Source organism: Artemia sp. Qi Xiang Cuo, chromosome 2 (assembly GCF_049724085.1).
Source record: "Artemia sp. Qi Xiang Cuo chromosome 2, ASM4972408v1, whole genome shotgun sequence".
Classification (NCBI taxonomy): domain Eukaryota; kingdom Metazoa; phylum Arthropoda; class Branchiopoda; order Anostraca; family Artemiidae; genus Artemia; species Artemia sp. Qi Xiang Cuo.
Window position 1 is genome coordinate 48,838,518 of NC_142795.1, and position 27,340 is coordinate 48,865,857.

At 35.4% G+C, this 27,340-nt stretch overlaps 1 protein-coding gene across 2 annotated transcripts in view; it reads right to left on the reverse strand.

The window, feature by feature from the left end:
- Positions 1-2,144: 2,144 nt before the first annotated feature.
- LOC148955313 (protein lin-9 homolog) overlaps positions 2,145-27,340 on the reverse strand; it is a 53,507-nt gene continuing 28,311 nt past the window's right edge. For both annotated transcript variants that reach the window (XM_089101468.1, XM_089101460.1), the window contains exons 4-9: positions 23,069-23,204; positions 16,053-16,337; positions 13,191-13,439; positions 9,239-9,445; positions 5,029-5,211; positions 2,145-4,069 (exon numbers count right to left, since the gene is read on the reverse strand). In XM_089101468.1, coding sequence (XP_088957594.1) covers positions 3,863-4,069; positions 5,029-5,211; positions 9,239-9,445; positions 13,191-13,439; positions 16,053-16,337; positions 23,069-23,204 — 1,267 coding nt within the window. In that variant the 3' untranslated portion in view covers positions 2,145-3,862. The remainder of the gene's footprint in view (positions 4,070-5,028; positions 5,212-9,238; positions 9,446-13,190; positions 13,440-16,052; positions 16,338-23,068; positions 23,205-27,340) is intronic.

Here is a 27,340-nt window from a genome sequence, read left to right on the forward strand (position 1 = left end):
ATCTTGGATTGTGTAGCTGGTTGCCGATCAGGTGCTGGCCTTCATCCTAGCTTGGGATACTTGGGATCCGAGTGCATAAGTTCCAGTTGTAACTTATTTCTTGATCTTGTCAATTTTGATAGCATGGTCTTGATTATGTGTAAATCGTCTGCTGTTGGTAATCACGATCATTAATTTGTCTTTGATATCTTACAGCAGATACATCTAAACTAGCTTTATCATTATCAATCATTTTAATGAAAAGAAGTTACAATTGTTGCTACTTTTTCCTTCTTCTTGTCACGGGAACTAAGTGTTTCCATCCCGCTCGGCATTGAGTATCTTCGAAACCTGTCTGGTGCATCGTAACCAATTACGTTTTTGCTGTTCCGCGAATGAGAGTCATTGGATTTACTTATGCCTTAATGAAGGTCCTATCCTTGCATAATGTATTATATAAATACACTAAAGCGATTAGTACTATGTACAACAATAACACTGATGCGGTCAAGGCAGGAAGTGGGGTTGGTAGTTAGTTCGGTGTGGAATCAGAGGTTAAGCAAGACTGTGTCCTATCCTCATTAACATAGATTTGACTTCGAAATTATGAATTTAGTTCATATTTGGAGGAGGCAGACGTATATAATAGGGCTTAATATCGACATATAACTCTTTTAAAGCCGATCTTTGTCATTTTTGACGCTGCGCGATTGCAGAAGGTTGGAGCGATATCAACTCATATCTTGGATTGTGTAGCTGGTTGCCGATCAGATGCTGGCCTTTATCCTAGTTTGGAATACTTGGGATCCAAGTGCATAAGTTCCAGTTGTAACTTATTTCTTGATCTTATCGTCTTCTGTTGGTAATTGTGATCATTAATTTGTCTTCGATATCTTACAGCAGATACAACAAAACTAGCTTTATCATTATCAATCATTTTGACGAAAAGAAGTTACAATTTTTGCTACTTTTTCCTTCTTCTTGCCACGGGAACTAGGTGTTTCCATCCCGCTCGGCATTGAGTATCTTCGAAACTTGTCTGGTGCATCGTGAACAATTACGTCCCTGCTGTTCCGCGACTGAGAGTCATTGGATTTAACGTCTATGAACAAAATTCCTTACCCTCTCCCCCTTCCTCGCGGTAGGTTTGAAAACTGAACTTGCCTTGTTCCAACATGGTCTATCCATTTTATACTGCATTTTCTGATTGCAATAAAGACGTCTCACTTTATGGTAAACATTGGATGTATTTACGCGTTCGATATATCGTCTTGCAAATGCATACTTCGTATTTTTCACTGAAAATTGTGTTCAGTAGTCTTCACCGCATTCTCATGTTACTGCTTCACGGGTCATGTTTCATATCTGTACCAAGAACAGGTGCATTCAAACTTTCGTACAGACGCTTATTTCGCGGCCTAATAGTGGTTAATGAAGGAAAACTAAAACGGTTTGCACTTTCTGCTGGATATCAAGGTTTGATAATCAATCAAAACAGAGCTGCGAGCCAAATTATGTTAAGTTGCTAGCTTGCTGCAGATCTACTCGGTTTATCGAATGCGAAGAAGTGTTTCTATAACACTACTCTCGTTTGAACTTATTCTGAAAGATTTGAGATACAAATGTTAAAATTTATCACAAAGAAGGAGGGTTGAAGGCAATGTTGCAGCAGCCGCATTCATATATTGGATAATTTTTGTTCGTCATGGCGCCTTAAGTGCCAACGCACAAATTTGAAGTTTTGGGTTTAATCCTCTCCCAAGCACTTTTATTTTATTGTAAAATAACTCATTCACATTTTCAGTTCACAAAGGAATTCGGAAACAAAATTTGAAAATTTTTTAAATTCTTCTCAGTTGCCAAGTTCTTTGTTTACAAGTCAAAAACAGAAAATTGTGTCATGCCGTGTGCTTACTTCGTTTGCATTTACCGTGTCGAACTTCCTGCCAATATTTGTAGGGAACGGGAATAGGGAGGTAGGGGTGATAACTATTGATGAGGAAACGTGCTTCCTGCCGGACTTCGGACCGCAAGTACTGATCGAGTCCATCAATACAATACTGCTTCGATCAACTCTCCTATTAAGCACAATTAGCGGAAATATGGGCATATAATCTTTTTATTACCTGAAAGGGGTATGAAAATAAAAAGGAAAGAGATTTAGAACAAGTCTGTTTAATCAGCCACTAAAACCACGTAACTTTAAAATCCAGCACAACCACCAAAACATTAACAATATATCTATGAACAAGTTCTTAGATCTTTATTCGCATTTTTCAGAGGAAATAAAAAACGAGCGAGGTGCGAAAGGAACAACAATCACCGAGATTAAAAGCAAGTAGGTATGTTTTTTTTTTTAAGCAAGGGATGACCCTTTTCACATTTTTGCTCACTAAAAAGGCGAAAAACCATGTAACTTCAGTGCTTTTAAGAAACTCTGGGCTAATAAGTTACAGCTTCTGACAACACATGATGACATTGATGGGTAAATTTCGGTTTTGTCTTTATTACTTATGCCAATTTGGTCATCGTAACAGACCAAAATTGAATATATTTTAGAGTAGTTGCTACTGTTACAAATAGTCTTGCAAACAGGGCCGTCGAGAAAGGTGGACAGGAGTAGAGAAGGTTAAAATTCCCAGGATACCAACCCCAATGGCCTAGAATGAGATTTTACTTCTTAAGATATGTGTTAATGTTTATTTAGATGATTTTTATAAAAAATTATCCAAATGACAAGAAATTGGAAAGCATGAACTAAAGTCAATATACACAAACATTTATGCAGAATATACCCAATTCTTATTTTTTTTTTAATAGATCTGACCTCTCGGGAGAGAACAGGGTTTCCGAGGAAGTAGGACTTTTCGGACTGATCCCGAGGGATACTCTTCCCCCTGTTACATTTACAGTGGTTTATTTGAGGTTGTACAGTAAATACCCTCATATATGTAATCAAGTAATAGGCTGGGCCGCCTATTACTTGATTGCATTTTTTTTTTTTTTGAAAAAAAGAGGAAGAACTTTGTCAAGGAGCTAATCTTGAAACACAAACAAACCATATATTGTTCTAAAGTCACTTTTCAATCCCAGTCTTCAAGCACGGCACAACAAATGGCGTATTCCTATAATAAGTTTCTTAATTTAACACTTGATATTAATTGTGGGTGTCCAAAGAAACTTGTGACTGCCATAGTCTATTACTGGAAGTCAAACACGGCGATTAAGATGTCTTTGTGAAAAATGTCCAACTAAGATAAATCTGGTAACTCCAAATTGATATATTTAATAGATATCCTAGGATGGTCAAAAAAAATTTATGCACCACTAAAACGTAAACACAAAAATACATAAATATAGGTTTAAAACGAACGACAAAGAAAAAGAGACACAGTCGAAAAACAGCTGCAGTAACTCAAAGGATGCAATGTGACGTTTTTGTCAACTTTTGAAACTTTTACTGTATCTTCACGCTTAGGTCGATTGACCTACTACGCTTTCCAATATCTTATTTGGTTTCGAAGGTATTCAAAAGTTGTCGGGCTTTCAAAATTTGCAAGTTCACTTTTTCTTACTTAAATATATACTTGGGAAACACGAAGGTTGTCGATTCCAAAATCGTTTTTACCATGTTTCAAATTCCAAAAATGGTCTCCTTAGAAAAAGATAAGTCCAGTTAACAGCTAAGCAGCCCACACTGTGAGATATACCCACAAACTGCCACTACTACGAACTTACTGCTGCATTCAGGGTCCTAGGGGAGGAATAGTTGCAGATAGTCATCTATCCGCCTGTTTTCGCGCATCTGTAATCGACGTATTGTAACTTAGCATCTTTTGAATTACTGCAGACGAGAATTCGTCCAGTCTAATAAAACCAAATTTTACACAACATGCTTAACCTGTTTTGCATCCATAAATGCATGAAGGTTTCCTAATTGACTGAGGCCAGACTGTATGAGTTCTAGGTGAGTTTCTACTGAGTCACGGAACACGCCAACGTTCTGTGGATGAAGGGAGCTTTTTATTTCACTGACTGTTTCAGTAAGAGCGATGAACTCGTTGGCATTTCTTTCTCCTTCAGCCAAGCACTATAAATAAAAAGAGAACTTGACGGTATTTCTAAAAGATAAAGAATGTTCAAGCAATATGAGAGAAAGTAAGTACATAAACTCCCCCCCCCCTCCGCCTTCAAACAAGAAAAAATGCTTCGTTGTTTAATAGCTTAAATGTGTAATTTACTATTGTTTCTAAATGAGTGAAATTGAGGTATGACATGAATTAGAACTCAAAGAACCATAAACGGTTCTTGTAACCAAGATAAAACATGAATGATTGATACCGGCAGACTTGACCCCCTCCCCAGCTTAAATATGGTAATGTCATTAAGAACTGCTTTTGACTACTTATGGCAAAAATTACTTTTCCCAAAGTGCCCCCCCCACACACACATAAACAGAGACATTTAAAAAGTGGGCCGCGGCCATGCTGATCACGGAGTATCGTAACCGCTAAATTAAGCATAATTTCCACCTTCAAAAATGAAAACATTTTTAAGTGGCATTAAGGCAGTATTATTGATGAACCCTTCAGAGTTCACTCTCCCATGCTTGAAATCGGTTTTATACTTTTACACAGCGGGATGAATTCGATGTTTACTCATTGAATGCCTGCGGCTAACAGATATCTCACTTAATCAGAAAGAAGGTTGAATAGCCGTACAGAGATCAACGGGAACATATAATATATGTAGGAAAGATAGTACTCAATTTATTTGCAATAATCACCTGGCTGCTCGTCACATCATAACTCTTGGTTAATCTCTGCTTCAAATCAAGGGTATACTGGTACATTGCTATTCCATTTCTTGATTTCCTATCGTTAACAGTTAGTTAACGAAGTACTTAATCTTATATCTGATCAAATTTACATTTAGGCAAATATAAGTTATATCCTTAAGAATACAAATTGTTTGATTAAAAAAAAAAAAAAAAAAAAAAAAAAAAAAAAAAAAAAAAAAAGCAATTCAAGCAAACAATAGTTGTCTCACCTTTACTTGTAGCATTATTGAAGTCAATCCAGTGATGAGTTCTAGCATGGAATTTGAAATAGGGGCGCGCATGCCTTGACGGGATTCCTTTTGTATACTTACAATACCTTTGGCATCAGAATAGCAAACAGCTTTTAAGGCTTCAGGTCCCATTGGAGGGTCTAAACCAACTTCAGGACATATCTAAAATAAAGACTCTAGTAACTACAGTATACTAAATATAGAAAATAAAGTCGCACTGAAAATAAAGGACAGCAGTCATGATTTGGTAACTATGAATTTCAGATCTGGAGATAGTTTAAAATTCATTGTCGCCCTCAAGTTTTGGCCTGGTTGTGGTTAAAATCTACTCTTAATTACGACAAACTTCTCATTTACTGTGTTGCTTTTTTCAATGAGGTTTTAAATTAGATTAAATTCCACCCTTACTCCTCACCTAGCTACACCAATATCTAAGCATAAGTTGTTGACGTGTAATTCAAAGAGCAAAATCTTCAAATCTCACACATTAACACTTCACAAAATAATTCGATTAGAAAAAGAATTTCGTTAGTTTCACCAACTTCGAAAATTACCACAACAAATTGATAACTTTGTCCTAGGAATGTCGTTTGAGCTTTAAAGAAGTGCTTAATAAGCTAGCATTAAAAGGAAATATAGTAGCATTGTGGTAATGCAGGTAATTGTTCTGGAGCATGGGTCGGCAACCCGCGGCCCACGGGCCGCATGCGGCACTTGAGGCGTATAACATCTGACGGACCATATTACTCACCATAACAATACAAAACGGAGTAAAAGTGGGTGCCATCTAGCATTCTGCCGTATAGTATTCTCGAAAAATCCGCAAGCCTCATCTACCATAGTTAGTTTGATTTTCAACTATCCAGACCAATTATTTTGGTATGTTACAATCTTTATTTTTGAGCAAATCTTTCTCAAAGTTTGGGAAATACATCCCAAAAAATACTTTGTCTTTGAATTTTCTTTGTTTATTCTTTTTTAGTTCAATAAAATTTAGCGCTTGGGGTACCAAATGAAAGCCAAATCATCTGGTCATGTTATGTGGCCATCTTGTGGCAAAACATTCAGAAGAAAACAATAACACTTGATTCTGCAGATGGGTGTCATCTGGTATATAGTGGGACGGGAAAATACGGTACACACTGGGACATTTCCCAGCATGTACCAGATGAAACCCATCTACAAAATCGAGGGTATATTTTTCCAAAAGGGTTTAAGTATATCAAGCTTGTCAAAGGAGCATAAATACGATATCTCAGGAACAGAATAGGTATTAAGTTTCCATTTTCAGGGAAACTAGAGGGAGTAACACTAAATCAAAAGGTACAAAACATATCCAGATTATCAAAAAGGTGTATACGCAATATCCCAGGAAAAAAAGGGCGTACGTTGGAACTTTCAGAGCATATCATTGGGGATGTTGAACTAAATCAAAAGACTATGTCCGTCCAAGTTGTCATCAGGGCATAATACGGCATCTTAAGAACGGATAAAGGTATTAAGTTGAAACTTTGAGACCTCTTGAGGGGGATTTATAACTAAATATGGATGTTGAAATGGTCTATCTGCAATATATACGGGATGGCTAAGGACATTAAGGCAAAACTATCAAGGGATATTGCGAAGTATACTGAACAAAATCAATACGTACTCAAAATCTATTCATAGCATGCAGGTTGTCAAAAGGGCATATGAACAATATCTGAAAAACAGCTGAAAGCAATAAATTGAACGTTTGATGACTGCTATAACTACTATGCAACTAGTACTTCTGCTATTGTGAATTTTTCAAACAGTGACTGCTTTTAACTGTTTGAATTTGTGACTACTTGCAACTGCAAATACTTGTGAATGTGACTGATTGCGACTGCGACCCCAACTAATTGTAACTACAATTGCCAGTGCATATGACTTTGACTGCATCAAAACTGGAGCAATGCCAGAAAGACAGGAACAGACTGGCTGGTAGGTTTTCGAGCTTAAAATCCACAACTGTTACTACGCAAGCCTGAACCCACAAGCTTGGGCATGCAACGAGCTTTAACAGAGTCAACATTGAACAGTTCTACTCAAACCCAAATTAAATTCTAGAAAAACTTCATTTTAATGCAAGTGACATATACAACTGTGACGAAAATTTTGTGACCACAGTTCATGTTCCTCCTAAAGTGTTTAGGGAGAGGGGTCAGATGATATTGTGCAAGGAAAATTCATCAGAGAGAACTGTCCTTATGATCATGGTCGGGACTGTTTCTGCAGCAGTCAGTATTTACCACCTTAATTTATATTTCCAAGAAAAAATTTTCAGCCTCACATGCTAACTGGTGCTCTAGCAAACTCAGCAGGTGGAGTCTCACCATCCAGTGGATCAGTCAAGATCTATTTTTGAAATATATTCATCACCTCAAGGATATATTCACATCGCTCCTTTTCCAAATTACAAGAAAGCGGTAGAAGATCCTGGTATAAATTTTGTTTGGCAAAATACTAAAATGAAAAGTACATTATTACAAGTTCAAACTTAGTTTGAAAACCGGGTTCCCGATTTCACAAAGATCTCACGTAAGATGGATATTTTCGAAAAAACCCTACGCAGTGGATATCAGTAATGTACCAAGTGATTTGCAAAACAAGGTGATACATTTGCAAAGTGATACCACACTTAAAATAGCTGTTAAGAAAAAAAACCAACTTGGTGGATTCCTATGGAAGTTTGCCTTCTGAAAACTACGAGGAATTAAAAAGGCTTGCTGAGCAATTAATTACTATGTTTGGTAGTACATATATTTGTAAGCAAACCTTTTCAATCCTGAATTATCAAAAAAACTAACACTGTTCTTGGTTATCGGACATACATTTAGACGCAATATTTCACGTCTCTACTACAAAAATACAAGGTAATGTAAAAAACTTACAAGTCAAATGAAATCTCATTGATTGTATCAACGAAAATCTCATTGATTGTATTAGCTACAATACATGTATTGCGCTTAATGTATACATGTATTAACGCTTAATGTATACATTAAACGTTTTATTTTTTAACCTAAAATATTTGTAGGCCTATATAAATATTGTAGATGTACTCTACTTATTATAGTATACCTACAACACTAGACTACAGAGTAATGAAATATGACTTAAGTGCGCCCCTGTGATATCCCAAAGTAAACTTTTGGCCCTTTTACAACAAAAGGTTGCCGACCCATGTTCTAGAGGAATGGTGTGCGAACACTGGAGGCAACTTTTCCTTGTAATTTATCTTTTTTTTTTTAATTGCCATACCTGCGCACATTCAGATCGGGACCCCCCCCCCCCACTCGTATGAAGAACCCATGGGAATTTGTTCTTATTTTGGACCTAAAATCAAACTTTTTAAAGCATCACCACCACTCCTCCCTCCAAACAAAAATTATCTTGTCCAGCACGGTGTCGGACCTGGGTGCATCAATATGCTAGCATATATGCTGAAAGATTCAAAGGACTTGCACATGAATGGATCAAATGAATAAAAATTTACCAATTTATTTATCATTCGAGCTAAGTTAAACATTATATAATGATCAGTGCTAGATAAAGCCAAAAATAAGGGGAGGCTTTCTTTATAAAGAAGCTGGATTCAGGGTCAAAATTTGTATACAATTAGATTGCCTTAACTCGACAGTTCAGACCAACTAGGCCATCCAAAATAGTTAGACATTCCAGCATTGGGAATCCGTTATAAAGAATAGCAAAACTCTGAAAGATCAAACAAACGAGACCATCTAAAAACGCAACAGGCGTCAAGAATCAAAGTAAATTACGCACATTTTCAGAGTGTTAAGTTAGGTGCATAGTGAATTACCACCAACCCTGCAATGTTAATTGGCAAAGGCTTAGATACCATTGGATATCTGCTTTTCAATTAAATCAAATCAAAATCAAAATAAATTATGCACTTTTCTCAGAATGTGGAATTCGATGCTTGCAATACTATCAACTCTACCATGGAAATAAAAAAAGCATGAAATGTCCTTGGACACCTCCTTTTCAATTCTTTTCCATTCAGAACACAGCATGTGCCATTATTCTGCATAAAACCAGCTGATTTAAAAAACTGTTAGAAAATCTGCTAGCTGAATATAATAGACTTTGATTTTGAACAGAAATGGAGAGGCTATAATACTAAAAAAGAAAATTGTACACTTACATCTGTCAACATCTGTTGCACCTCAGAATCCAATTCTTGAAGGTACTTATTAAGCTCATCCAAATCAATAATATTTTTGGCATATTTCTTCTGGAATTCTTTACCAATAGTTTGATTGGCAGATTTTCGACGCTCAGTTTCAGTATTCATTGAATTTATCAGACGAAGCAGGGCTCTTTTTCTATTTAATATCTTCGAAAGCTTTACCTGAAAAGGATGTACGTTAGCTTTACCGAAAGCTTTACCTGAAGCAGAATGTATGTTAGCACTATGGAATTAATAAGACAAACATTCAAGTTGCTTCCGTATCCAAGCAATTTACCATAAAATAATTTGCTCATCGTTTTTTTTTGCCATTGATTCTTCTGTCATTACAAAGGCTGTCATAGGAAAACATGTCATCAGTTTTTTCTGCCATCAGACTACCTGTCATTATTTTTTTCTTGTCATCAGGTAAACTGTAATTGTTATTTCGCGTCATCGGATAAACTCTCACAGTTTTTTCTTGTCATTGGATAAACTTTCATTATTTTTTCTTGCGATCGGACAAATGATCATTGATTTTTATTATCATCGAAAAAAGCAACATCTGTTCAAGCTGTTCTTGAGGACTTTATCTGCTGGTCATTACACTGACTTGATTTGCTGACAAGGCGTTTTCGCTTGAGGATTCAAAGGTCAAAATCCAAAGGCTCAGAGATTGAAAAATTCAGAGGTGATGTCAGCATCACCTTTTTAAGCACAGCTCCCTCGAGCTGAGACCAAGGTCCACAGCTAAGCAAAACCTCAACTATTGTTTAATATTCCATTTGAAACAGTGTCATTGTTTTTATCTCTCATCGGACAAAGTATCGTTGTTTTTTTCTGCCCCATTGAACAGTAGGTCATTAGTGGGATTTTTGCATGCCTTCGAGTACCTCTTCGGATGACAGGTTGGTTAAAAAGGTGTTTTTAGAAACCTTTTACCTACGTTTTATGCAGCATTTTTACTCTAGCGCCCAACGGCGAGAAACAAACCCAAAGCTGAGATTCATACTATTCTTGAGGACTTTTTCCGCTGGGTTTTAGACTGACTTGATTCGCTTATAAGGCGTTTGGGCTTGGGATTCACAGGTGGAAGTCCAATGGTTCAGTGACGGAAAGCGGAAGGATTGGGCGAAATCCTGGGGCCAGCCTGTACCCTTGAACAATGGTGATCAAGTCAGTAACCTTGTTCACGTGATATGACATTTTAAATTTTTACTCTCCCAACGGCCGATTCCTTCAAAACCAACGAGCAACTAGAGCTTTTCTCTAAAAGAAAAACAGCCGATTGCTTCGAAAAACCGGCCCTTTTTAATCGCCGAATCGTCGATTTTTGACGAATAATCAGTCTGTCTAAACACAGCAAAAGGCAGGAAAATATTTCAATTTAGCACTAAGAAGTATTTTTTCTTTGCATGTTTTTTCTTCCTTCAATTGTTTCTGATCAAGAAGACTCCGAACATAAGAGGGGATGAAATCCAGTTTTAAATTACCCTATTACGATCTCGCGATTGTATGGTCTCACGTATTGCCGAAATATTTAAATTAGTCCCTTTGGACTAATACCATAAAAAAATATTTTATGGAAAAGGTACGCTCGCAGTGACTTTCCATAACGCACATGTTATACGATAAATCAGCGCCATTTGCATCGTCACGAATGTTGAAGGCGAGAGAAGCTGGAAAGTTCATACAACACGACTGCTACTTAATATGGAGAATTAGCGCTACCTAAGCAAACTTGATACAATTCCTTAATGGTTGCTAGATACTATGTGTGATTTTTCGTCTTGTACCCATAGAAGAACACTTTCTAATCAGTGTATTTTTCTATGAAATTTATATTTTGTCAAATAACTGTTAAAAAGAATAAATTTCATTCTCTCCAAGCCCTTGAACTTTGGTCAGTGAATCCCCAACTAAAACACCTTGTAAGCAAGTAAAGTAAGTCTAAAAACTAGCAGTTAAAGTCTCCAAGAACAACTTTAGGCTCAGCTTTGAAATTTACAATAGGCGGTTGAGCCTAAATGGAGTTTTTATGAGAACGCCTTATAAGCTACCTGTCACATGTAAGGGGTGGGGGGGGGGGGGGTAATGCATGGTAATACCTCACTAATGAGCATCTTTTCAATGGCAGAAAAACAATGACATTTTGGCCGATGACAAATAAAAAGAATGACAATCAGTCTGATGACAAGAAAATAATGACAGGTTATCCAATGACTAGAAAAAACAATGGCATTTTATCCGATGACAAGAAAAAACAATGACAGTTTATCCGATGATAAGAAAAATAATAGCGGTTTGCCCGATGGCTGAAAAAAACTGATGACGTGTTGTCCTATAATGACACACAATCTTGGTAATGACAGAAAAATCTATGGTAAAAAAATAACGATGATTGAATAATTTATGGTAAAATGTAGTCGAGCCATCGCTTCACCAAAATTTGTTGTGCAATGCTATAATAATAATCATAAAACAAATCAATAAAGGGGTAAATACCATTCACAAATTGATCAAAGAAATTTTATTAAGCCACATTTTCGATTTTTAACAGATCTGTAAAGTTTAAGCCAGTAAACAAGTAGATAATAATTTCATCACCTGACAATACATGAAGAGCTGACTTGGCTGAGCTCATTATTACGTCAAATGGATTAGGTATGAGATGTGCGCTTTAACAAGGTAATGATTTTCTGACCAGATTTGATGCTGATCGATAACTCATTATATTCTACTTTCGCCGTACTATGTTTTCGTCTTTAATGTCCTTGGTGCTTCACAAAAGCAGTACTTCTGAAATATTTATGTTTCTAACTGAAGATTTTCGTCTACCAAGGTGCCTGCAATAGTCAACATAAATAAAGTGTGACTTTTGTTCAATAGCAGACCAAATTAGAAATCAAGATTTTATAGATGATGTGGCGTAAAAAATACGTAACTTTTCATGCTGATTTTATTTCCGCGACTCTAATCAAGATTAATGTTCAGAACATTTAATTTTTACCAGCAAACTGAATTAAGAAAAAAACACCACCTCCTACATACAAGAAACAGTATCACTCAACCAAAAGTTCAGCAAGTACAAAGACCTTTTTATCGGAGTTTCAACTCCGTGTCAACTTAGGTAACAGAATATTCAATATAGTTCATCTGACGAGATTATCCTTAGAGCATTTTATGATGTCCTTTAGTTTGTTCGCTTTTCTTGGGAGGCAATCGTTCGGTCTTTTTGTGACGAGTCGTTCGGCCCATGATTTCGCGACTCAGCGCCTTACCAAATATACATACACCATGCTAAATTTACTTAGTCGTAAGTTTTCTTTCGTCTTTGTTTTTTGTGTAGCGTGTGTGTGTTTTCATGTTTTATTTAAGCCAGTTATTTTCTTTTGTTAATATATTCTCCCCCCCATCGATAAAGACTTCCGGATGTGGAGTCGAAGTATTCGGATTAGTCTAATGACTAATCCGAATATGAAGGTAATGTGGTCTAAGAAACTATCTAAACTAGTTTTTTTTTGTCCACTGTGTTATTTAAAATATTATACCTGTTTTTCTATATCTTCGTTTGTTTTAATTTGTAAATGGAAAGGCAGGGGGGCCTGAGAAATTATTTATAGTAGTTTAGATAGTTTCTTAGACCACATTACCTTCATATTAAAAAAAAAAAAAAAAAAAAAAAAAAAAATCATTGATGCATACAAAGGGACAGTAACGAAGCATAGCTTTGTTGCAAAATATATGTAATTTCAATGCGCCTATCGAAATCTTACATAAACGAATAAGGAATTTGAAGGATTTTAAATCAAACATTGATAACGCAACGAAGTTGACAATATAACTTTGTTGAAAGGAAATCTTCATATTTCATTAATTGCATGGAAATCGCAAACTATTTGACCAAATGAAAAAAGTATTCAATTACCATTTTCGAAAGAAGCGTAACAGGAAAATTCCCGAGACTACCATCTTGCAATAGAAGCTTCAAAGGTTTCTGTGATTCTGAGGCAAAAGAAACATCATTGGTCAAATCAGGTGATCCTAATGGCGTAACAGAAAATAGAGGTGTTGGGGGACATCGAATCGGAGATATAACCATCGTCGGAACAACTGGACGGTGTCTTGACCTTGTAATAAGCTCTGAAATGCTGACTGTCTCAATAGGTTCATCCGCCTAAAATCCATTGAAAATTTAATTTAAAAAATCTTAACTTAAAATAAGGAAAACAAAAAGAAGAAATTTTTGCATCTATTTTGTGCGTCAATTACATGTTCAACCATCTTCAGCCATTTACTTTCACAGCTTTAGCAAAATATGACGCACCTAAAACTCCCACAAATTTCTATAAGAAATTAAATTTGTATTGACAAAGACAGAGATATAAAGACACACAAACATTATATATTAAAATTAACTAACAACTCACCGCAGCACCAAGCCGCCTGAGGCCAACACAGCTACGCAGGCTTCTTTTCCATCCCAATCTATTCAAGCATCCCTCTTTACACCCTCTCAGGAAGCTTCCATTTCCTTTAAATCTTTCTTTATTACATCCTCCCACCCCAACCGCAGACGACCTGCTTTCCGTTTAGACCTAGACGGTTGAACGAGAAGGACAATCTTTGGCAATCTGTCATCCTTCATCAGCAAAACGTGCCCCAGCCATCTCAACCTTTCTCTCATTAGAGCCCTAGAAGGCGCGACTGAACCACACTGTTCGCACATCCTAATGTTTGAAATACGGGTCAGTCAGCCGGGTACCCAGAACAATCCGTAGGCAATTTCTCTGGAAAACATCTAGCAAATCTTCATCCGCTTTTCAGAGCGCCCATGGTTCAGAGCCATATTAGACCACTGTCATCAGAGTAGCTTCCAATATTCTAATCCTGGTTTGCAGAATTATTTTCCTGTTCTTCAAAAGTTTTTTTAACTGAGAAAAACACCCTGAGCCTTGGTTATTCTACTTTTAACATCTTCATTGCTCCCATCGTCTTTACTAATAATACCATCAAGGTAAGTGAAGCTGTCCACCTGATCAATCTTTTCGTTACCCAATGTCACCTTTTCATCTTCACTTATTCCTAGCCTTAGTGACTTAATCATCTTAGAATTTATTTTCAAACCTCTTCTTGTACTTTGAGCTCACAAAACCTCTAAAAGTTCATTCTATTTGCTCACACTTTCATCTAGGATACTTAATCAGCATAATGTAAGTCCAGGAGAGTTTTTCCTCCCCACTTGATTCCGTGGTCTCCCATTAACTTTCCTGTGCTCCTTAAGACAAAATCCATCAAAAAGATCCATATAAGGGGGATATAACACAACCCTGCTTAACTCCTGATTTAATACGAAACCAGCTGCTAACCTCATTTCCTACCTTAACCGCAGCAGTGTTATTCTCGTACATATCACTAATCACTTTATGTAATGTATTTGTCTGGTAGACCATACAAGGATAAAACCTTTGCTAAATCTCTTCTATGTACAGAATCTAGCGCTTGCTCATAGTATAAAAGTAAGGACCAAAGGTGTTTGATAGCTCAGGCACTTCTCAATTATTAAGCTAAGAGTAAAAATTTGGTCGACACATCCTGTACCTTTTCTAAAACCACACTGTTCTTCTCTTAAAACTTTGTATACAGCATCTCTCAGTCTAAAAACATCATATTACTAAGTAATTTTCTACCTACAGATACCAGACTATGCCTCGATAATTACCGCGCTTACTCTTATCACCTTCTTATACAGTGGTTTAATTAGGGTTTTCCTAAAACCGCTTGGTTCTTCACCTTTTTTAAAATCATACTCATAATATTCAATAACTTATTTCTAACCTCAGAGCCGCCATATTTAGGAGACTATATTACCCCACTATCAGAACCTGTAGCCGTATTATTTTTTAATCCTTTTAGTACTGTCGCTAATTCTTCTCACAAAACAAATCTTCCTTTACATCCAAGATATCACAAAATTTTTTATTTTCCTCTATATCTTTTCCTACGACTCCATCTCAGTTTAGCACTTTCTCAAAATGTTCTGCCCATTTCTCTTTGACTCTTTCCTTATCACTAATTGTGGCCCCGTTCCTATCCTTAACTGGGACAAGTCCAGATTGACTACTCCCTCTCTCAATTTATTACAGATTATATATCTACAATATATATATATATATATATATATATATATATTTCTAGCAACAACCACGTTTACGCCATCCCAGCTGTTACTAACATTTGTTAGCAACAGCTGCTAATACACAAATAGCTCGTACTTATTAGTTAGCTTACAAAAATTTATTGCCAACAGTTTGCGAAAATGCTGTAATTGGGCAGGAAATTAAAAAAAAATGGAACTGAAACAAAAAATAAAATAAAATCTAAAAATTTATGACAGGAATTGCACGTTCAAAACAAGTAAGAAAGTAGAGGAAAGAGGAACTTGAACTCATAAAAGCAGTGCACAATTATTTCCTAAACGAAAGAATTAGGACATTTTATTTTGACACATAGTATTTTTTTCTTAGCATCACATTCAAAATCCACCTAAGATTTATAAGTAAAAAGAAAAGTCGTTTTACCTTGGACTGGCCCTAGTCTAGACAGATTCTAGCTAAGTTGGCATTCTCGGAAGAATTCAAACCTAAGCCAATAATCACATTCAACGCCATCACTTTAGGAAGGGCATTTAAAGAATATTCTAAAGAAGATTGCATTCAAAAGAAGAGGAAAAAGGAAAAAAATCCAATACAAGCTACGCCCTAGTTGAATGAGTTAATAATCTACTCACAAGCACTTCAAAATCTGGAACCGATCTTGTTCCAAGTCCTGCTCTTTGAAATGAAATACGATATGTATTGTTTGAAGTATCAAAAGCTTCAACCCTTCCAATGAAAATACCATCTTGAGGATACCTGAGACGTGCAGTGACTTTTGTGCCAATTACGGCTGGCAAAGGTATTACATCTGGTACTTCCTTAGCAATACTAGTGACATCTGTAATTTTTCTTTGTTGAACTAATCGGACGCGCATACGTTTCCTTTGAAGTTCTTCTCTTTCTTCACGAAAAAAGGACTGTAAAATAACAAACACAAAAAAGGCTTTGCATTAGAAAAAGTCAATTAAAAGTATTAAGGTATTTTATATTTGATGATTTAGATAGTTAACTTTGAAGATCAATAACATTTCAATTCGGAAGGGGATAGTTATCACTGAGAGTTGCTGAAACCTTGGTCTAAATTGAAACTTAACCACAGGCTAATTGCAACAAGCTATGTTAGGGTGCCACTCACCTCAAACTCACTAAATCCTGGAACGCCATTTGTGCTTTAATGATAATATTATAGCACTTCAAAAAACCTAAAAATAATCGAAGTTTCCTAAAAAAAAAAATCCTAAAACAGATCTATGAGCTATAATCAAAAATGCTTAATTCCATCATTTTTTTCCCTGATGGAAATGCTATATCTTTGAATTTTTTTCTATTATGAGACTTCTAAAATCTAAAAATAACCTAAAAAATTTCTGACAACTACAGTATTTTATTTTAAAGAACACTTATCCCCCCTCAATAGTTACTACGACACACTGGCTATGAGACCTTCCTCAATATTGTAAACATTTGAGTTCTAATCACTCTGTGGAAGCGACAACAATCTAAAACCTAACAACCTAAAGTCTATTTGTACTTCAATGTACGTCAATTAGTTGTTTTCGAAGCAATCTGTTTAGTTTTAAGCAATCACGAATGACACACTTGCCTTTAAGGTAATTAGGACGAGGGGAGGGGGCTCTTATTTGTGTCAACATTTTTTGTTTAAAGTTTACCTTGTTATAAACTTAAATTGATATTAATTTTAAGTTTAATCTATTCATTCATAGTAATTGCTATTCATTTTAAGTTTGACTTATTATATGATTAAATAAAAAAAACAAGTTTTTTAAACTGAAAGTAGGGAACGACATTAAAACTTAAAACGAACAGAAATTATTCCGTATATGAAAGGGGCTGTCCCCTCCTCAACGCCTCGCTCTTTACGCTAAAGTTTTTTATTGTTTTAAAAAATAAAGTTGTGAGACAGAGTCAAACTTTAGCGTAAAGAGCGATGCGTTGAAGAGGGGACAGCCCCTTTCATATATGGAATAATTTCTGTTCGTTTTAAGTTTTAATGTCGTTCCTTACTTTCAGTTTAAAAAACTTGTTTTTTATTTAATTTCTGATCGTTTTTTAGTTAATGCAGCTTTTATTTTGGCTAAACGTCATTGAATAAGTAAACAAAATTGGCATAAAATTTTTTACTTTTCTTTTGCTAAATGGATGTCTTTACAAATTAACTTACGTAACTAACTTCTATATTCGTAAATTTTTCTTCTGGCAAAAAATATAAAGTTGCAGATTTTTGCAGATATGAGCTTGAAACGTATGTAATAGGGTTTTCCGATACGCTGAATCTGGCGGTGTGATTTTCATTAAAATTCTTTCACTCGCAGGGGATGTTTCCCCCCTCTTTAAAAAATCGGGTAAATTTTCTCAGGCTCGTAGCCTTTGATGAGTAATACTAAACTTAAAAAAATTTATATATTTAGAATCAGCATTATAAATATATTCTTTTGATACATTTATTGACATCAAAATTCCGTTTTTAAAAGTTTCGATTACTATTGAGCCGTATTGCTTGTTTTTTTATTGTTTTTTTATTACGTATATGTTATTACGTATATGAGGGGGTTCTCCCCTTAGTCAATACCACATTCTTTACGTTCAAAGTTAAAAAAAATTTTGATTCACAAACCCCTGAATCACAAAGGCCGTTTAATTAGAATAGCTAGCTCTTTTTAAAGCACTAAAAAAACTGTAGCGTAAAGAGCGAGGTATTGACTTGGGGGAGAACCCCTCACATACGTTATAATTTCTTTTCGTTTTAAGTTCTAATGTTGCTTCTTACTTTCAGTTGAAAAAAACTTGTTTTTTTTTATTTAATTTCTGATCGTTTTTTAAATAATGTTTGGAAGTCCGGCGCCACCTTCATAGAAATTTCCCTTACCCCAAAGAAACTTCCTCCACGGAAATATTCTCCTTAGTAACCCCCTCCTCTTGCCCCCCCCCCTCCAGAAGAAAATCCTTCCTGAAAATGTCTGTTTACTTCCCAATAACCAATAAATAATGCTGGCAAGTCCGGCGCCCCCTTCATGGCAATTTCCCTTCCCCCATGAAAACTTCCTTCATGGACAGATCCTCCAACATAACCCCCGACCCACCCTTCCCTCCCACTACCAGAAAAAACCTCCTGAAAACTTCTGTATACTTCCCAATAACCAATACTATATGTTAACATTGGGTAAAGCTCATAACTTTTAGCCCTCCGTCTGGGGACTTCGGGGGATTAAGTCATCCTAAAACACATATTTATCATATTTTCGACCATGCTGAACAAAATGGCTATCTCAAAATTTTGATCGGGTGACTTTGGGAAAAAAATAAGCGTGGGAGGGGGCCTAGTTGCCCTCCATTTTTTTTGGTCACTTAAAAAGGGCACTAGATCTTTTAATTTCCGTTCCAATGAGCCCTCCCACGATATTATAGGACTACTGGGTCGATACGATCACCCCTGTGAAAAAAAAACAAAAAAACAAATAAACACGCATCCGTGATCTTTCTTCTGGTAAAAAATGCAAAATTCCACATTTTTGTAGATAGGAGCTTGAAACCTCTACAGTAGGGTTCTCTGATAAGCTGAATACGATGGTGTGATTTTCATTAAGGTTCTATAACGTTTAAGGGGTCTTTCCCCCTTTTTTTGAAAATCAGCCAAATTTTCTCAGGCGCGTAACTTTTTATAGGTAGGACTAAAGTTGCTGAAAGTTATATAATTATCTTCAGCATTGGAATCTGATTCTTTTGATGTATCTATTGGTATCAAAAACCTGTTTTCTAGAGTTTCGGTTACCATTGAGCCGGGTCGCTCCTTACTTACAGTTCGTTACCACGAACTGTTTGACTTTCTGCTCGGCTCACTTTTTGAATCATGATTATATTATAAGATCTACAATCTTTTCTCACTTTACTTGATCTTAATCGTATTGACCTAGGTTATGTGCAAGATGTTTATATAATAAGATAACTTTATTGTGTTAGAAACTCATATTAGAAGATTAAAAAAAAGCTTCTATATTGCAATGTTAGCCTAAATTTGTGATGAGCAAGGTCAAAAACTCTTAGATACCATCTTCACCGGAAATGAAACGTCATTTGGGAATTATATACGTAGTCTTTTGCCTTTAAATTCTATATTGCACTATCAGTTTCTAACTTGGGATCAATAGGCTAAGAAAATTACAAGTAGTAAATATGGTGGAAATTACTCATCGTTTGGGAAAGATGTACTTAAAATCTTTTGATTTGGACTTCTATATTGCAATTAGACCCCGACGCTACGTCGGCACATCAGCCGAACGCTGCCGGCTGACTTCGAATTAATTTTGCGGCAATTCTTTATTGCGTCAACCGAAAAGTCGGAGCTTTTCTTTTCTAGTGTGGTAAAGTATTTCGATTTCCTGATTAGAAATCAAGCAGGGCTTGCACATCCCCGAATTTTCGGTGATTTCCCCGAAAATCTATGTGCCACCCCGAAAAAAATTGGTTCCCCGAATCCCCGAAAATCACCCAATCACAGTGCCACCACTAGTGATTTATCACTAGTGTCTATCCCTGCCAAATATTACTTTGCATACCATAATTCTTCACTACTCTCTTGTTCGTTGATTTTCGTCTCTTATATTACTTCGCATAAAAACCAGACAGATACAATTGCAAATTTGCAATATACACGGTTCTTCATATATCGACAAAAGTATCGTCTTTATGAAATGAGATTAAACCATTTCGAATGCAGTTTACTAATTGCTATAAGATTTTTACATCATTCGTAGTCAAGAATTTAATTTTTAAGTTGAACAGAACGCATACACTACACAGGTTCTGTTGGATTTTGAAATTGATAGCCAACAGATTATTGCGAGAGCTGAATCGTAAGTTTGCAGAATTTTGTTTTCTTTTGATATTTCTAAATACATTTCTAAATGTTTAATAAACAATTATTGAACGCCTGATAGATTAAAGAAAATACAATCTTCTTTCTGAAAAATTTTTACCCCCCCCCCAAAAAAAAAGACCCTTCTATTGAGACAACAATTAGGCTATAGACTATCTACAAGGCTGGGGAATTGAAGATTGAAACGGAAATGACACCAAAAATATGATTTATAAAAAAATTGTATATTATTGCCTATAGGGGGGGGGGGATAGGGGGCTACCATTTTTAAATGATAATACCTCACTTTTTTTTAATTGAAAGCAGGGATGTCAAAAAGATGATTTTTTTTTTTTAAGCGGAGACGGATGAAAATTATATCAAATTCCCTGGGAAACCATTTAAATATTTTGATAGACCTAGCCCCCCCCCCATTGGGACTTGTTCATTGTCTTGGGTCTTTTTGGATTTCTCATAGGCTACTGGCCTAATTTGGGTTTTGTGTGTGCTCCCTTCTAGATACATTCCTTGGATCTTATTGAATGGTATGGTGAATCTATGACTCAGTTTTCCAGTAATTTGAGGTATATCTGAATAATTTCGACATTTTTGTTGTTCGACCTTTATAATTTATAAATGATAATACCTCGAATTTTTTTTTTGAAAGCAGGGATGCCAAAAAGTTTTTTTTTTTTATTTGAAGCAGAGACGGTATCCTATCAAAGTGGTATCCAAAGGGGGGGCGTTAGGGAATTGTCATATTTAAATGATAATACCTCGAATTTTTTAATAGTAAGCAGGGGTGCCAAAAAGTTATTTTTTTTTTAATTTAAAGCAGAGACGGTATCCTATCAAGAGAGTATCCAAAGGGGAGACGGGTAATGGGCTTTCATGTTTAAATGAAAATACCTCGATTTTTTTTTACTGCAGGCAGGGATGCCAAACAAGTTATTTATTTTCTTAATTTAAAGCAGAGAGGGTATCGTATCAAGGCGGTATCCAAAGAGGGGGGGGGGTAAGGGGCTATCTTTTTTAAAGGATAATACCTTGAATTTTTTTTTAACTGAAAGCAGGGATGCCAAAAAGTTAATTATTTTTTTAATTTAAAGCAGAGACGGAATAAAATTATTTCAAACTCCCTGGGAAATCATAGAAATATTTTGATAGGCCCAGGGCCCCACACAGGGACTTGTTGATTGTCTTGGGTATTTTTGGATTTCTTACAGATCTTAAATTTCGGATGAATTCTGTTCTCACTTTTGGATAATAATCATGATAAAACAGAAAAAACCATTTTTCATTGTCATTGGAGAAATTCCAGTTTGTAGCTTTAACTTGATAGTTGTGCTCTTTTTATGCAATTAGAAGTTCTTCTAATATAAGGTTTTTACAAGCTATCTACAAGTGAGAACTATAATTTTTATTAATGTATTTTTTTCATTGTAATTGAAGTGTTTCACCATCATGTATTTTTCAATTTGATAAATTTACTCCTTTTAGATGCAGTTTATAATTTAACTGATATTATGTATTTATAAGTTTCTAATATGGAATCTATCCCCCCAAAAAATAAAAGATATCCAAAAGAATAGTCAAAAGCAATCCAAAAAAGCAGCAGATCAGCATTAGCCTACATGACATATATTCTATAAGGAAGCGAAAAAAAATTTAAAAATGTGTTTTTTTTAATTGTTATTAAAAACCAGGTTTTAATACAAGGAAGGCTTTTTAGGAATCCTAAAGAGCAAAAAAAAAAAAAAAAAAAAAAAAAAAAAAAAAAAAATCAATATCAAAGTCGCCCATTTCAAATGTTTTAAAGGTGACAAAACGGACATAGGCAAAGAGCATTATGAAAACATTAAGCTTCTAAGTTTAAACTTCTATTCAAAGTTTTTACCCAGATATTTGACGAATTTTGTGATGAGGTATTTAAAGTTTCGTATGCAGCAATACTCGATGCCTATATTTGCAAAGTAGGGAGGGGGGATTTGAGCAGCCAGGTAACTACTTTGTTCCCTTCAATCATAGAGATCGAAAATACTTGCATGACGCCGCAAGATGTAACGTGCCCAACCTCTCTACTAGAATCAGCTATTTGTATAATTGTGGGCCTTTACTCTTCGGACTGAACTTACAATGTTACCCTCGGATCTACATTTTTTTGGACCCCTCGACCATTCAAAATTTTTATCCTATTCCGTGTTGGGCTACGGCAATGGCACAGGGAAACAGCGCGGTGAAGGGGCTACAGGTTGCCTCTTACCGGTTTTGACGTAAAATAAATTCGAATTCAAGATCGAATTCTAACTTTCTAAGGCCGTCCGTCCAGTGAAAAAATTAAAATAAATAGTACAAGGAAGATATTATGCTTTTGACCAATTTAACCCTATGGCCTTGCCTATGAAAATGTAAAAGATTAGAACAATCTTCACGAGCAAACACCAATACACTGAAACAAATACAGCTACATCATGGCCAACACGAACTATGATATAAATACGTGATATTAACATCGAATTTCCTGCTTCATGTTTTCCAAAGGGTTCATTCTGACCAGTCCTAGGGAAGGAGGGAGGTTCCAACATGATTAGGTAGAAATATAATTGTAAGTACTGTATATCACGTACAGCATACAGAGAAAGAGGGCACATAATTGCCTCAGCAATAGAGATGAGTCGATAGAAAGACTCACGTGAGAACTCTCAGACTTAGGTATGGATTTCTATGTCTCTGAAATATAAACTGCAGCTTAAATAGATCAGACAAACTGCTTACCTCCGAGCATCTTCTGGGTCTTCCAAGAAGACGTCTAATTTTGCACCACTCTATCCTTGTGAGTTTTGTTGTTTTCAACTGAGGAAAGGACTCACGGAGGCAGACTTGAAAGTCATTTTCACCTTCAAAAATACATCTGAAAAATAATATTTTTCACATTAAACAAGTTCTTTAATGTGGAAAAGTTACTTGAAAACTAACATCAGTGATATAGCTTGGTTTCAAAGAACAATTCAAGGTTTGTTCTTATAAAGAGTAGTATTTAAACAGTAAAACATGACTCATTTACACCTAAGAGGGAAGGGCCCCAACTTATGCAATTTATCTATTTTTTAACGATACATTTTAGTTGAAAGGATAGTATGAACACTTTGTTAAGCCCAAAATCATGCAAGGAATTCCAATCTGTATGGTTGAAGGACCAAATTAAGCCAATGCTTCCTCCAACACCACCTTTTCCATGATCAACTTTTCAGCAGTAATCTCGAAACGTTGCACCTTGTTTGAACCAGAATCAAGCAAGGACTTTCAATCTGCACACTTGGAAAAATAAAATAGAGCCAATGCCCACTTCAACATACCTAGACCACACCCTTCCGCAATATTTTAGAAGAAAGGTATGCATGCTGCACGTTGTTTCAACCCGAATCATACAGGTGATTCTGGTGTGCAATTAATGCACTAAACTACGACTGATCGAACATTTTATCTGAAAACTCTCATTATCTTAAATTTTAATCTACCATCCATCGTTCTAGTTCTTAATTCAAAATGAATATGCGCCTGCGTCTGCCTATGGGACCTGTATCGACCCCGTCCCAAATACTTTTGCAAGGTACTGTTAGTAATTCTATTCATATATGACGCGATTTTAAACATGGTTCTCTCCTAAGTCTCAGTTCGATTTTATTGTAAAGAGGGCAAAAACGAAATATTATTATTACAATGAATAAAATATTAAATCTTATTTTCGTTGGTGTTTTCTTCAAAAATACAGAAAATCAATTAGTTAGTCAGTTAGTCATTTATTAATTCGTCGACACAATATTTTGTTTCAGTATAAATTATACTTTTTCGAAAATTGTCGACTTAGATTTTAAGTTTAACTTAGGAATCGATTTTCTATACTTTCGATCAAATGAAATCAAAAGAATAAACAATAAAAGTAAATGCGAAGTCACAAATGCATTTATTCCAAGAATCATTTTTTCTTTCCAGTAAATTTAAGTAACATTTACATTTTTTGTATTTGTTGATATTATGAAAAATGGAAAACACAGTGCTCGAAAGGCGTAGTTTCCAGCATAGCGCAAACGATACTAGCCTTCAGAGAGGTTTGGAAGGGTGGTCTTATTTGTGATAATTCATGTCCATTTTAAGTTTTAATTGATTACTCATTTTAATTTCTGTTCGTGTCAGGTTTCATTTCTTAACTCACAGTATTTCCAGTTTGTCACCAGAAAATAGAGCCCAAAGAGGGCAAAAAAAAAGAAAACAAATCCACGAAATGGCTTGAATCTTACATCCGTAAGTAATGGGAACCCTAATGCACAAAAAGTGAAAAAAATTTTGCTTTTCCAGAAACAGGACAAGAAAAAGGGCCATTTTTCCACCGAACGGCTTGAAAGCTAGTTGTTTACATTGGAAACATAGTTCCCCCAAATGTTTTGTTTTCATTAATACATCAATGACACTCTAGCCTTTAGTGGATGCAAGGGGATGGTAGTCCTACTTCTACTTGTGGTAATTATCTCTTCGTTCTGACTATATGAATTTATTTCTACTCGTTTAAGGATTTACTATTGCTCTTTTCTTTGAGAATCCTTTTTAAACAAGTTGCAACTTAGAAACATCCTTTTATGGTTACAATCTAATTTTTCACAGAGCCAGACAAAAGTAACACACACACAAAAAGTACCACATCCCATAAAAAGGTACAAATGATTTATTGGTGAGGTTTTTTCAAGAAGTTAAACGGAAAGTTAAGTCTTGATCTTCGAAGAGCAAAAATTTACTTTAGTTGCCTTAAAATTTCAGATGTGACTTTTTATTTTGACATATTTACCGTGTAAATTTGTCATTTACTCATATTGTGTGGTATGCAAGCTGTAATAAACAAGCCACAAGCTACAAAAGAAAAGTTTTTAAACATCGATTAATGTCGAATACTTATAAAGTTAATAACATACACAAAAATTCTTTGTCTCTTATATATTTTTACTTCAATCCAATTTCAGTACACTACCTTGCTTAAACAGACTTTTCATGAACTTTTGAATTCGATACCTGTTATATTTAGTTGAGTCAGGCTGTAAAAGGAAGCAAGAAGAAATGAGCTGTTCTGTAGGAGAAAATTAAATGTACGACTGAAAATAGTTTCTAATACTGTGTTCGGGCATCATATTTCTGTGATTTCCTCGAGAAACTTTTCCAGACCGGCTAGAATTTTTTTTCCAGTCCCCAATATGGGACCGGAAATCCAAATCAGTTTTCCCAACAGAAAATCCCTTGGATTCCCACCAAGCACAAAGTTCATCTCGAAACCAGAAATTCTGATCTTTTAAATTCTTATTGTTCATACCAGTTTTATTTTTAAGTTTCATAAAATAAGCTGTTTCCCAGGTGCTTACGCTTTAAATCGTTCACAGTCGTAATACGGCGGGGGCAGTTTTAGGGGAGGGACAGAGGGGCAGTTGCCTCGGGCGCAGAAATGTTAGGGGCACAAAATTTCAAATAAATAATCTAATGGTAACAAACATCTTGTAATTTTTGAAATTTCATTTTTATTAACACAAATTAGAGGGCTCAGTTTATAAAGGAAAATAATTAATAAAGTATTAATTAATTAGTAAAAAATGAACCAAGATTAAAACAATTAATAATAATTAAACAATTTAAATAATAAAATTGGAAAATAACAAATAAATCAATTACTAATTAATTAATAAATTGTAAACAATTCAGTTAATGCATGAAAACATTTTAAAAATTCGGTCAGGAATTTTTTTAGGAGAGAGAGGCGGGGGGGGGAGGGGGCACTAATTAACATTTGGCCCTCGACGCAAGAGAGGCGAGAACCGCCACTGTAATACAAGTAATCAAAACATAAAGTTCATGGATATAGAAATTTGTGAAAAGTAGCGTTTCCAATTCCTTATTGTTTCGCCCATACAAACGTCATATCTGGAGTTGTCTATGTCTAAGGTTAAATGTGAAAAGTAGCGTGCAACTATTTTCCCCATAGAACAAAGTTGCATTTTTCTACATACTTTGAACTATGAGTCGCAGTTGCTGCAATACTTTACAGGACATTGACATCAGAGGCCCAAGAGTGGTTTCCATTACTTTTCAGCAAATGGTTTAAGTAAAATAGAAAAAAGGTCAAACAACATTATATGCAATTTAAACAAGCATGTGTACATTTCTTTTTTTGTCACAAAGTTAGACTAATTTGCAGAATACCAGGTTTCGCGCAGGATTTTGGCAATTTTTCATTACACGATCCTTTGCAAATGTCCCTGTTTACGAGTCACATTAAAAAAAGAAAAATTCATGAACGATACTCTAGATCAGGGTTTTAAGGCGGTGTTTATTTTTTTAGATACTGTAAAAACTGTGTGTACTGTGTTTCGATACTCTTGACCATGTAATTTTAATTACGAAGCTAGAGAATTGTGGAATTAGACGAAAGATAACGAAGCTATTTAAATCCTTTCGAAGGGCAGGACCCAGTAAGAAGAAATGTCTGATGCTAAGCTGAGTGAAAGAGCAGTTGAATTGTGTGTGCTACAGGGTTCTGTTTTAGGTCACTTTTATTCCTAGTATACATTAATGACTAAGTTTTTATGTTATGAAATCAATAGATATTGACCAAGGTGTATATTAGAATTCTAACTGTAAAATTATTCTTCTTAGTTTTGTGGATGATATTGGATCCTGGATAGTGGATGTTTAATTCATACTGGATCGAAATCTGAGTTGGTAACCGAGTTGGCAAGAGACCTTGGAGTTCTGATACGTTTTCAACACTTTTTACCTTTCAAAATTCTGATCTTATTGCATAATTCCTTAGCCGCACCTTATTCAAATTATGGGTGTTTGAATTGAGCGAGTAATTTTAATTGTAATTCCAGGCGATTTCAAGTTCGGAAGAATAAGGCTACAAGGTTCATAAGTAGGTATAATCGTGATGCTGAAAGCACGTGGTACTGAATCACTTTTTAGAAAGCGTAACACTTTAAAAGGTTGCTGAAATAAGAGATTATCTAACAG